The sequence below is a fragment of the Amphiura filiformis genome, chromosome 3, assembly GCF_039555335.1.
Source record: "Amphiura filiformis chromosome 3, Afil_fr2py, whole genome shotgun sequence".
NCBI classification, from domain to species: Eukaryota; Metazoa; Echinodermata; class Ophiuroidea; order Amphilepidida; family Amphiuridae; genus Amphiura; species Amphiura filiformis.
The window spans coordinates 41728732-41742304 of NC_092630.1; the positions used below are offsets into that span (position 1 = coordinate 41728732).

At 38.4% G+C, this 13573-nt stretch overlaps 1 protein-coding gene and 1 long non-coding RNA gene across 2 annotated transcripts in view; one reads left to right on the forward strand and one right to left on the reverse strand.

Annotated features, from left to right (window-relative positions):
• Positions 1-13573, reverse strand: part of LOC140148544 (uncharacterized) — a 219309-nt gene that overhangs the window by 186966 nt on the left and 18770 nt on the right. The gene's annotated exons all lie outside the window — the stretch shown is intronic.
• Positions 490-13573, forward strand: part of LOC140148538 (uncharacterized) — a 56095-nt gene continuing 43011 nt past the window's right edge. The window contains exons 1-7 of the mRNA XM_072170532.1: positions 490-577; positions 7175-7226; positions 7361-9669; positions 9978-10154; positions 10653-10883; positions 11366-11499; positions 11924-12288. Coding sequence (XP_072026633.1) covers positions 557-577; positions 7175-7226; positions 7361-9669; positions 9978-10154; positions 10653-10883; positions 11366-11499; positions 11924-12288 — 3289 coding nt within the window. The 5' untranslated portion in view covers positions 490-556. The remainder of the gene's footprint in view (positions 578-7174; positions 7227-7360; positions 9670-9977; positions 10155-10652; positions 10884-11365; positions 11500-11923; positions 12289-13573) is intronic.

Consider the following 13573-nt stretch of genomic DNA (forward strand, 5'->3'; position numbering starts at 1 on the left):
ATATTTAATTATCTTGGATCAAAGTTGACTTGAGCAAGACATATTCTTCCATTTATTTCCCGTTCGAAATGAAGGACATTCGAATCGGCAATATTTTTAGTACAATTAAGAGACTATCTAGATCATTTCCTGCTATATACGTTTACGTAAAATCGTTGTTATCATTTATAAAACAGTTAAAAACAGTGGGATAAATTTAAGGGATTTTAGCTGCAACTCCCACCTAACATGCTAATAAGATTCGTCCATGATGAAATGCATAGGTAATTAGACTCTTGGCCTACGATAGATAATAGGTTTCTCTTATAACCATTGAATTTCTTGTGGAGTAAAGCTCAATTAAATTTTTTAATATATTGTTATATACCTATATTTGCTGATTAGAACAATTATATTTGCGTAAAAGTTTCCATAATAACATCATCAAATTTTTTATAAATCCCCTGATGAGAATGAATTAATCCAAGCATGCGCAGGCCACTTCCAGGTGCCATTTTGTGGAAGCTAAAAATTTCCCTTTTCGAGAGACACGAGAAGCCTTTAAAGTTATCTTAAAATGGCTGAAAAGGACGATAAGGTGCGTAGAAAAACACATTGGTAGCAGCAATACAGAATAATCTATGTATTGCTTGTATTTTTTCGTTGTTGCAAGTTTTATTTTGTGATTTTTTAGCCTTGTAAATTTGCGAGTGGCTCCGGTGGGGAAGTTGTTTTGGGCAGGTCAGCTATGACGTGCATGCGCATGGGGTACAGTTTGCATAGTCGAGTCAAGAAAGCCAACCTGTGCACTCAGTGGGATGTGTGTGTGTGTATGCATGCATACAGATTGAATAGAAGATGATTCGTTCTAAATAATTTTGATCATAACGGTTTCGTTTTGGCAAGGAAAACATTTACACTCAGTAATATTAATGTCAAAATATGCTGCTGTCAAAGTGCTCATGAAAGTTTAGTGCTGTGTTTCTTTTAATTTTTTTAGAATGTTAATCATGTACAAAATAGTGAAAATTGACCAAAAGTATTGGGATTTTATCATGAGATTGAGGTTGCATGACTAGAATAGCCATTCATGAGATAGGAGTGCAATGAACCATGATTTTACTTTTATTTTCAAATTCTTTATTCACATGATTTAAAATGGCCTGTTTTGTGTGCAGTTTTTATCGGTACCATCGTGACTTTTAGGTCTATCGATGTATACATTATTAAAAAAAAAATATTATGATTTATAAAATGTAACTTCACAAATTTCCAATAAAAATTATTATCGTCTTGACTTGAAAGAATTAGAATTTAGATACAGGGTGATAGACTTAGGTCTCAGCTATGATGGCAGTCACTTTAGTCAAATTTCAAGTGTATTTGGTGAATAACCAACAATTAGTTTGTATTTACCCATTTATAGCCCGCTTTGGTCCTCAGAATATATGGACACGGCCGGGGGACACGGTATATTTTTTGCAGTTTTATACCAATTTCGAGGAAATTTGACCCATCGACGCATCGTAGCAGAACAGACATGGTCAGGGCAGGGCCTATGCAGCAAAGTGGCAAATATTGAACAATTTTTGCTGCAATGAAGCAAATTTGGAATACTTTAATATAGAAAAATAGCGAAAAATGACCATCCATCATCCGTGTACCAACCGGATCTGCATGTTTGCATATTTTGGCTCTAGCCTAGGTTTTATTTGGGAATATTTATTGTTTGTGCGAAATAATGAATAATTTGTTTCTAAACCATTTCAAATACACGAATCTCCATTTCTTGCTCAACAAGATGGGAGTTACTTCACACAAATTTTTAAGATTTGAAAAAAAAATGTCTCGGAAAAATTTTTGCATAATTGTTTTTTTGTTTTGTTTTTTGGTCAGGCCACCAAAATGATTCAAGAGGTTGAATATTAAAATGTAATGTTATAAGGCTGAATAAGGCCAGGTAAAAACTATAATAAAAAACATGTTTCACATCAGGTTTTTGAAAGGGGGCTTTTTATTTTGTATCGCAAAATTTGTGTACTGTAAATACCCATATTAAATTAGAGCTGTTTTAGTGAATAAAATGCCTGGAAAAGGGAGACAGCCTTTTATTTGTTGTTGTTCTGAGAAGAAGGCCCCTCTATTAAATTATTACCGGTACCAAATTTTCCCAAAGTGTTTCTTGTATAGCAAGGCTATAGAAAGCATCTGGTCGCATGTCACAAATAGGTCACCCAAAAGTGGAGGGGCCGTAACATGAAAACGCTTTCTTCGCACTTCAAGTTTGGTTTATTCTAAAAGTATAATACCTATTGTTGGAAGTTTGGTGTCATTTTGTAGATAATTATGTTCTTATATTGACTCCCAAGTCAATTGGACAACTACTTTGAGAGTTATACTTCAATATGTACATGTACATTTGTAAGATGTGTCAATGGAGGGGCCAGGGCGGGTGAGCCGGGCGGGCGAGCCCCATAGGATTGTACACAAAATTGTGAAATATGGCAAACTTCAAACCTTTGTATCTTAAAAAGTACAACTAGCGTCAGTAGCGTGGACCACAAATTGCACATATCATCCTGGACTGTAGATCTACCTCTTTTTAGATCTACTGTAACAAAAGATGTAACTAATTAATTGCTTTTAAATTAAATGCTAATTAAGACAGTTTTCCCTATGTTATAAAGCATCCTTGATATGAGGGGAACATGAAAAAGTCAACCTGAGGTCAAAATAATGTCTAATGAGGTCACATGTTAAAATTTGCCTGATTGGGCTTAAACGTAGTGCAAAGCATCCTTGATATGAGGGGAACATGAAAAAGTTGACCTCATGTCACCCAAGGTCAAACATCAAATGTGTTAAAATGTGCACAATTAGGCTGAAATTGGTGCAAAGTATCCTTGATATAAGGAGAATATGAAAAAATAAACCTCAAGTGACCAAAGGTCAAATGTTAAAATGGACCCAATTGGGCCGAAACTTGGTGCAAAGTATATCCTTGTTATGAGGGAACATTTAAAAGTCAACCTCGGGTCATCAAAGGTCAAATGTTAAAATGGACCTGATTGGGGTGAAACTTGGTGCAAAGTATCATTGATGGGATCATCGATACGAGGGGAACATGAAAAAGTCAAGCTCAGGTCACCAGAAGTCAAAGGTCAAATGTTAAAATGGACCAGATTGGGCTTAAACTTGGTGCAAAAGAATTCCTGATATGAGGGGAACATGAAAAAGTCAACCTCAGGTCACCTGAGGTTAAATGTCAAAATGGGCATGATTGGGTTGAAACTTGGTACAAAGTATCCTTGTTATGAGGGGAACATGAAAAAGTTGACCTTCTGTCACCCAAGGTCAAACGTCAAATGTTAAAATGGGCACAATTAGGCTGAAATTTGGTGTAAAGTATCCTTGATTATAAGGGGAATATGAAGTAAACCTCAGGTCACCAAAGGTCAAATGTTAAAATGGGCCCAATTGGGCTGAAACTTAGTATAAAGTATCCTTGATTATAAGGGGAATATGAAGTAAACCTCAGGTCACCAAAGGTCAAATGTTAAAATGGGCCCAATTGGGCTGAAACTTAGTATAAAGTATCCTTGATTATAAGGGGAATATGAAGTAAACCTCAGGTCACCAAAGGTCAAATGTTAAAATGGGCCCAATTGGGCAGAAACTTAGTATAAAGTATCCTTGATTATAAGGGGAATATGAAGTAAACCTCAGGTCACCAAAGGTCAAATGTTAAAATGGGCCCAATTGGGCTGAAACTTGGTGCAAAGTATCCTTGATATGAGGGGAATATGAAAAAGCCAACCTCAGGTCACATGAGGTCAGATGTCATAATGGGAATGATTGGACTGAAACTTGACAAAAAGTATCATTTATAAAATTTCATGACAAAAAGTAGCCTATCCTTGATATAATGAGGAGAACATAAAAAAGTCAACCTCAGGTCACCCAAGGTCAAATGTTAAAATGGGCAAAGTATCATTGATGGGATCATTGATACAAGGGGAACATGAAAAAGTCAACCTCGGGTCACCTGAGGTCAAATGTCAAAATGGGCATGTTGGGCTGAAACTTGGTACAAAGTATCCTTGTTATGATGGGAACATGAAAAAGTCCACCTGAGGTCAAATGTCTAATGAGGTCACATGTTAACATTTTCCCGATTGGGCTTAAAATTCGTGCAAAGCATCCTTCATACGAGGGGTACACAAAAAAGTTGACCTCCTGTCATCCAAAATCAAACATCAAATGTTAAAATGGGCACAATTAGGCTGAAACTTGATACAAAATGTCCTTGTTATGAGGGGAACATGAAAAAGTTGACCTCGGGTCACCCAAGGTCAAAGGTCAAATGTTAAAATGGGCCTGATTGGGCTAAAACTTGGTGCAAAGTATCATTGATGGGATCATCGATTCGATACGAGAGGACATGAAAAAGTCAACCTCCGGTCACCAGAGGTCAAAGGTCAAATTTTAAAATGGGCCAGATTGGGCTTAAGGGGTACTACACCCTGTGGTAAATTGTGACTATTTTTGCAATTTTCTCAAAAAATAATAACACACTGGTAACAAAAGTTATGTATATTATTGGGGCAAGGAATCCAACTACTACACTGAAATATCAGTGACTCAAGACAAGCGGTTCAGTATATATGATAGAAAATGAGGTACATGCTAGCGGTACCTTATTTCTTATCATAAATAACGAACCGCTTGTGTTGGGTCACTGAAATTTCAGTGTAGTAATTGGATTCCTTGCCCCAATAATATACATAACTTTGTTACCAGTGTGTTATTATTTTTGAGAAAATTGCAAAAAATATACTAAAATTTATTTAGGGTGTAGTACCCCTTAAACTTGGTGCAAAGAAATCTTGATATAATGAGGGGCATGTGAAAAGGTCAACCTCACGTCACCCGAGGTCAAATGGGCCAGATTGGGCTTGAACTTGGTGAAAAGAATCCTTAATATGAGGGCAATGTATAAAAGTCCACCTCAAGTCACCTGAGGTCAAATGTTAAAATGGGCCCGATCGGACTGAAACTTGGTGCAAAGTATCCTTGATACGATGTGGAACGTGAAAAAGTCAACCTCAGGTCATCCTAGGTTAAATTAAGTTAAAATGAGCCCAATTGGGTTTAAACTTGGTGCAAAGAATCCTTAATATATGGGGAACATGAAAAAGTTCACCCAAGGTCAAATGAGGTGAAATGTTCAATTTATGTCTTTGATTGAGCTTAAAGGAGGATTTCGTGATCCTAGCATCCTCTTTTTATGACATTTTTCAGTAGATATCCACGAAAAAATTCAGTTGATTCCAATTTTGCGTTTGCGAGTTATGCATGATTATGTGTATTACACTGCTCCATAGACAATATGTTGTAATTTCGTTCTGGTGCACCAGAACGAAATTCAAATTTGGCGATATTTTTGCTAAACGAATTAATCTGCAAGAAATATTTGGTACATAAACATTATGTAGCCAGTGGTGTAAAAATCTCAACTTTTTTTGGGAAAAGTGGGGGGATGAGGCTGTGGATCACGAAATGCCCCTTTAAACTTAGTACACATCATCTTTGATATGAGGGGACCATGAAAAAGGTCAACCTGATGTCATTCGATGTCAAAGGTCAAATGGGGTAAAATTTAGGGCTGCTAGGAATATGCGATTTTGGAGCAAAAAAAGCAAAAATCCCACCAAACATGCGAAATCTATTTTTTATCTATCTAATCTAACCACAAGCACAAAGAAGTATGATACGTATTACTATGCACTACGTGAGAGTTTAACTTTTGCACTGGTAACACATAGCACCACAAATTCCACAGATAGTTGTTTACATTGTAGTTAGTGGTAATGGCACATCCCGGAGGAATTACAATATCTGGGCAACCAATCACAAGCCAGATCCATTTAAAGATGCACTACATCATTGCTAATTTTAGTAGGCCAGAAACATGCAGCTTTTCATAGACACCCATGTTTGCATAAAACCAATCTAAACTCTGTAATCCACTTGTGAAGCTAGCAAACAGGTAGTACATGTAGATGACTGAAAAGAGAAAAGATCAAATGTGAAAAGCTATCAAGAGTTTTATGTATTTTGTATTTAAATGTAATTTAAGAGATTTAGCCCGAGTGTGCACTGGGCAAGTTGACTATGGAGAAGTCATGAAAAGGTGCTGCAGCATATAAATTTATGTAACTTCAAGGAATGCAACAATATGTAGGCATACATGTTTAGTCATTCATTCAAATTGAATATTTCAACATGTACCAGTTTCCTGTCTCTTGGTCACTTTGAAGGTCAAAATCAAAGCAATAGTAGAAGGCAATAAATACACCCACACACATCCCATGACCAAAACTCTTAATTAATTTAGAAGTAATAAGTAAAACATACTTTTGCATACAAGTTTCTGGAACATGACATACTGGTACCGTAATTATAAGTTCCGCTTCTAATTCTGGAGAAATGACCACTGGGTAGTTTATGGTTTTATTACAAGCTGTCCCAAAACAACCATGTGACATCACATCACATTTTTCAACATGGGCTAAAAAAAGCCTTTATTTAACAAGTTTAGACTGGGAGAATATTTGGGAGCAATTGCTACATGGCCACAACCTTGCCTAGTGGTGTGCAGTGCGCATTGGCAATTTATTGCTCAAAGATGAGGTTACTCTTGTCACAATAACCATTGTCTTTACTTGGTACATGGCAAAAATACTAACATTTGCTTTTATATCTAGTCAGGTCCAAATATAATGCAAACAAGGTGAACAAATATCAATGAATTCAGCATCTGATTATGGGATGTAGAAAAAAGTCAAGTCCGCTAAAAATGTAGTGTGAGTAATTATGGAATGGCCTCTAAATACATGTATGTTGATACATACATGTCCTCTTTGTTTGCAACAAATAAAATGTATATAGTGCTACAGGTAGCTTTAAACTTGTCTTTTCATTTCATTTTGAGCAAAGGTTCCTGTTCATAATTCCTGCTGTTGAAATACCCCAAAGCAAAACTTACTGTACAGTACAATTAGTGATTGAAGTAAATTGGACCATGATTGACCATTTTTAGTGATCTGTTGCTTTGAAAACAAAGTCTTGGGGGGCACACTGCAGTGGACTTCATTGTTCAAATTTCTCAATATCTCTGATTTCTCCTATTCAGGCATTTCCTGTCATATCTGTGCCATCTGGGATAGATGTCAGTGCTAATACAGGTAAGTATTGAGATGAATCTAAAAATCAAATAAAAACAAAAAGTAACATATTGGCTGTTATGTGAGGATTTGAATGGATGATGTTATAATAATAATAATACTTTCTTGTTACTTTTAACTACCAAACGTTACAGGTGTCCAAAATCCTACACTTGGAAAGCCAGGGGAACAGATGCCACATCCAGCCAGTACCCCACATATGGGACTCAAGATAGAGGGATTAACACAGCCCGGATCTGGCGTCATCTCGACACAGGGTATCACATTTACTGTCATCCCGTCTCCACAACCCCAACAGGGTCAAAGATTTATGATACCAAAAGTTTCCCCACAGCCACAACTGACTGGTATGAATCCGCTGACAATCACACCAGTTGGTTCAGCTCCGGGAGCACCTGGTGGTTTAAATACTGTAGGCAATCTGACTGTGAAACCTATGGGTGCACATCAGACCACTATTGGTGCAAATCCTTTGGCGGGGAATATGAACGTAAAACCTGTTGGTGCTAGTCCGGGTACCCCTACTATAACAGTGACATGTGCAGGTTTGTCAGCAAGTCAAACTAGTTTTGTGGCAGGAAAATCGTCCATGGCCCAAACAGCTGGTGCAGCTGTAGGGTTGACAGCTATTCCAAACTTACAGCTCACTGCTGCAACTTTACAGCAATCAGCAGCAACAGGTTTACAGCAGTCGTCAAATGGAAGCGTGCAGCAGTTGCAGATTCCAGCTCATTTACAAGCGCAAGCTGCTCAATTAGGTGGCCAATTTATTCTTATAAAAACAGAACCCCAAGGACAGCCAGCTCTTGGTATGCTGCAGAAAGGTGGTGTAACCCCACAACAGTTACAAGGTGCTCAAATTATTGGTCAAGCACCAATAAGACTGGAACCCAAATTTAGTGCAGGCAAAGGAACTGCTAAGGGAAGACAAAGTGGAACAGGTGATTTTTCCACTTTGCAAGCTCAGCAGCTTGCTGCACATCAAATGTTGGCAAAAGATAAGGGACTCAGTAGGAAAAACAAGTCTATCAAACAAATTCAAATTCAGCCTGCAGCTATGATTCGACATCCTTTACCGTCACCGACAGCACAGATGCAACAGATTCAAGCACGCTTTCAGAATTTCCCGACACCAGGTTCTCCACAACAGGCATCTAAAGGGATGGGTCAAGCCCAAACAACACAACCAAGTAGTCCATCTCCAGCTGTTAGCCCTTCTGCATCACAAGCTAGACCAATACAATTGCCAAAAGTCATTTTCAAACAACAACCTCAACCAGGTGGTGCAAAGTCCCCGGCGACTACATTAGTGACGACCCCATTAGCGACAACCCCAACATTACAATCATTCCCAATACCAACAACCCCAACATCCAGTGTTGTAACAACAATTGGAGGGTCTGTTGGTACAACTTTTGCCCAGCCCATTATTGTGAATCAAGGTGGTGTTCAACAGCGATTCATTCTACAGACTGCTCCTAATCAACCTGGCACAGTGCGTATGCCAAATACACAACCAGGAAAGCCTCCCCCTCTTGTACCTGTAGCCACACAGCTTGCCGGACAAAAATTTAAACTGGTGCAGGTTCCAACCGGTAAAGGTGTTACAATGCCCCCTGTTAGCCTTACATCGGCAACAGTGGCACAGCAGCTTGCCCAATCAAGACCACGACTAACAGGACCATTATCACAACAGTTTAGACCTACTACTGTCACTACCGCACAGCAACAGCCACCTGTTGAAGCACAAGTTAGCCTACAGGGTCTTAACATATCCCAACAGCAATTATTACAAGCAGGACTTAGACAACCTTTACCCCCAGGCACACAGCTACATATTACATCAACCTCAAAAGGCTTACAGCTACAGCCCTTTCCCAGCTTCACGTGTGTATCTACCCCAACATTAGTATCTCCCCGTATGACGGTGGCACAAAATCTACAGCTCCAAGCGCAGGCAAAATTAGCACCAAGAATTCCAGCAACAGCACCTCAACAAGGTACATTTGCAAGCCTCCAAGGTAAAATAACTACTCTAGGTCAGCTAGGAGCATTGTCCAATGCACATCTGATAGCTGGTAGCAGTATACAAGTTCAAGGGTCTTTGCCACAGACGAGTATGATATCTGCAGGACAGGTGACGTCGCCGTCGGTATCTCAGCAAGGATTTCCACTACAAGCAACAATCATTCCTACGTCGACAGTGTACAGTCAACCCAATGCAGTCACTGGACAGATAGTGGTGCAGCAGCCAATGCAGCAAACCTTAGGAACTGCCATGGGTCAAGGCAAGGGAACAATTTTAGGAAGTAGTAGCAGTAGTAGTAGTGTCGGAGGTGTTGCTAATCAGCAGGCTTTACAGGCTAGATTAGTGTACCAACAAGCTGATCAGGGACATGGTAGTGTGACTCCAAGTACAGTGCCAGCTAATATTGCAATACAGGTAAGAACACATTTTTTAATTAATATTTAGTTGGTGCATTTGCCAGAGACAATTCAAATTAAGTCCTTGGCGATTTACAGAAAGAACAGACATTAATGTAAAAATTGTTACCCATGTCAAAAACTAAAAATAGATTAGAAACAGTGAATGAATGTTTAATTTGCCAAAACTTCCTCATTTGCCAATTTATGCCAAAACTTACTCAAGAATTGTATGATGTTGAAAAATTCATTATTATCCAGAATCCAGATTTTATAATTAATAATAAAACTTAAGTCAAAGTGCTTTCATCATTTTGTTTCATACAGCCCATGCCAGGTACTGGATCACCTCAAAGAAGTGTTCAAGGATCTACCATACAAGGAACACCTCCAATGAGTGGTACAAGTCAAGCTCAACTTGCACCTGGGCAATCGCTGCAGACGATAGTTCAACCTCAGCTAATCCAGACCTGTGGTGCACAAGCCACTATTGGACTTATACAAGTAATTATGTCTATTCCTAATTTTCTGACAATCTGATAGTTTTATGAAGTTTTATTATAGCAGATAAGATTGAAAAATGTTTTTCACGTTATGATCCTCTACAGTGAGGATGCCTCTATTTACGCTTGTTCAAGCCCTAGATGTTATCGGATGACTTACTCGAAGGAGGTAGGGATGAGGTTGAGTGAATACTTGTAGGTTGAATTTCCAGTCTGCCTAATCATGAAGCTCCCGTGGTTAAGGTGCAGGTCTCGTAAACCTAAGGTCCTGGGTTCAATTCCCAGATGGGATCACTTTTTCTGTTTCCTCCTTTAATAATTGCTTGACGGCAAAACTTAGATATCATCTAATTAACTGATAAGGTATTTACTGGTAAGGGGTGCATGGGGATTGATTCTGTAATCTAGTATGAAGTTAAATTTTATCATGAGTCGCCCATTCCTTGCAAGGTTTCCTAATTCCTATAACAATTAGCACATGTTTTGTTCTCTTTTGTAGGTGAGTATACCTCAAGCCTGTTCTCAGCAGCTTGGTACAGTCAACACTGTGAGTTACAGTACCCCTATGGTACATACCACTCTTCAAGGTCCTACTCAAGTTTCCTCCCAGTCTGGTGTCCAGCAGCCTTCACAAGTAAGCCCAGCCAGGCAGGTGATACAGGTGCCTGGTGTACCAGGACAGCAGCAGTTTATACAGGTGGGCACACCGCCAATGATATCACCTCAATTGGTAAGGCTCTCGTCCTTTTTATATGAGTGTGTGTATAGATGACTGTTCAAGCTCTGCATAGTGTTATCGTTCACATTGCTGCAAATTGTTCGGCCGGAACGAGTTTGCAATTTGTACTTTTGCAATAATACTAAATACTGTTCTTATGTTTAATTTTTGGACACTTGTACATTTTGAACATAATGAGTGTGCCCTGCAAGCATATGATGTTGTAAACTATGTACGACTCAAAAACATTAAACTATATGCACTACTCAATGTTGTTAGTGAGGAGCTGGTTGCTAAGGTTCTGCGAGGTATGCACACGCATTGACACAGCACCAGGCACATACACCTGTGTACGAGAATTCAATAGAACAACAGTAAATATACCTTTCATTCATTCATGGAGTGGTTTTGGAGAGATTTAATTTCACAAACTTCAAGAGAGGATAACAAAAGAAGTTAACAAAATATTTCTTTTGGATATATTCACTTTGCAGACAACATCTCAGAGTGTACCGATTCCGCAACATTCACAGATTATTCCTGCAGAAAACCGTGGTACCTTCCCAAAACTAGATGACATAGAAATAGAAGAGACTGACCCAATATCAACTATAGATTTGGCAATAAGGTAAGAAATTGCTGATACCAGGGGCTCAAGATACCTTTTGACTAACAGGGCTATTTTGAACAGATTTTACAGAAAGTAGCCCTTGAGTATACTTTTTTGTAACATTTAGATCATAAATATTTTTGTTTGTGGAGATGTGAATTTATGTGAAAATAAAGCAATCTGAATCTGAAACCATGCACTGTTAGCTATTAGGTAATTAATCACTTAAAGCGCATCATGTATTTTGAGCCCTTGTGACAGGATAACATGCTGAATGTCCTTAAAAGTAAAATACATTTCAAGAAGCTTGCAGGTGGCCAGCTTTCGCCTGCTGAGAAATTAAAAAACTAACATTTCCAGCTCATAATGCTGTGTGGATTAAACTATAAAGAGCAACAGATCAATAAATTAATCATACTTATACGCAACTTTCTACTTGTAGGTACAAAATGTCCTATCCCCAAGCTCCAATACCCAGACGGAAGCGCAAACATTCTGACACTGAAGGGAACGAGAATCCATCAACATCAGAAGTTACAGCAGAAGGGAAACCAGGAGAGACATCAGAGGAGCAGAAAAAGAACTCTGAAGATAAAGGTGAAACCAGCAAAGGTGAAACCAGCAAAGAAGGAGAAAAGGATGAAAAGACGAAGGAAGAGAAGAAAGTAGAGGGTGAAGATGAAGGAAAGAAAAAGACGGAGGAAGTTGAGATTAAACAAGAAGGTGAAGTGAAACAAGAAAAAACACCTGTTGTCAAACCTGTTGTCATCAAGACAGAGACCACAAATAAAGAACCAACCAGAGAAGGTGAGTTGTAAACAGTGAATCGATCCACCTTGTGATAAATAGCCAATCCAGATTATGCCCTTAAAAATGAATTGTAGATGTTGGCATTTTTGCAATAGGTGCGGTGTGGTGTATTAGTATACCACATAACATGTACAATTGTACATGCAGCTAATTAAATTGCCAAGATAAATTTAATCTTTTTATATACCGTAACCACCCGGGTATAAGCCCACCCCCCTAGATGGGCGATTTCACTCAAAAAATGGGGTGGGCTTATACCCGGGAGGGCTAGTATATGAAAAAAAAATTAAATTTTTTTTTTTTAATTTGTATAATATTTATGCCAGATTTTTTTAATTAAAAAAAGGTGATCATAATAAAGTTATCAAGTCAAGCAAAACATGCACAGTGTCATTGTATCAGCAGTCATACACAGATCACAACCCCCCCACCACCACCAACCACGCCAGTATCAAAAGCTAAAACCCGGCTCAAGTTTGTGCTATGCATGTACCAGTACATGTACAATAAAATGTTTTCAATTATGCTCCCAAATCACTTTTTCCCAGACCGAGAAGGCCCCTGTAGAAAGACCACGAGGCCCAGGCCCAGGTATAAATGCCCAGGGTTTAGCTAATGCCACGTGCTTAGACCATGCAGCCCATATGATAGCCAGGCTATTCAGCCAATCAATACTCGGGAGGGTCACTGCATGGGCGGAGCATAGAAGCATGCTGTAAATCAGTCCGGGAAATTAGATAGAGCATAGGTCATTGATATGCAAAACATTTGATTGAACATTGAAACAATAACAAAACATTGCCAATTGATAATGGTGCAAATCCAGGTGCATGACCTTTCATGGTCTTGTTTTGACATGTTACAATATTTTATTATGAAATGCATGAATGGGGTTGTTAAAACAAATTCAATTGGGATGCTATTAGAGTAAACAAACACAGGGACAGACTTTTTCATGTTTTCTTGCTTAGAACATTCTTTTTCAGTAAAAAAGGATAATTAAAAAAAAAGACCTGCTACCGTCATAAATATTTTTGTGTACTTTGTGCTTTTTTGGTCAAACAAAAAAATGGAAAAATGACTAACATTAAAAAATTAAATCAGACGGTACAGGACAACCTTGCAATGCTATCAATTTATTTTGATGCAATCTAGCAATGACTTGGTTGTCGTAATTTATCAAACATGTTCTTGTTGGTGTTTTGTTTACTTACAAGTGATTAAATTTTACTGCCAATTTCAGCAAGTGGGCGAGGCTTAAGGATGTTATAAACTGTCCAAA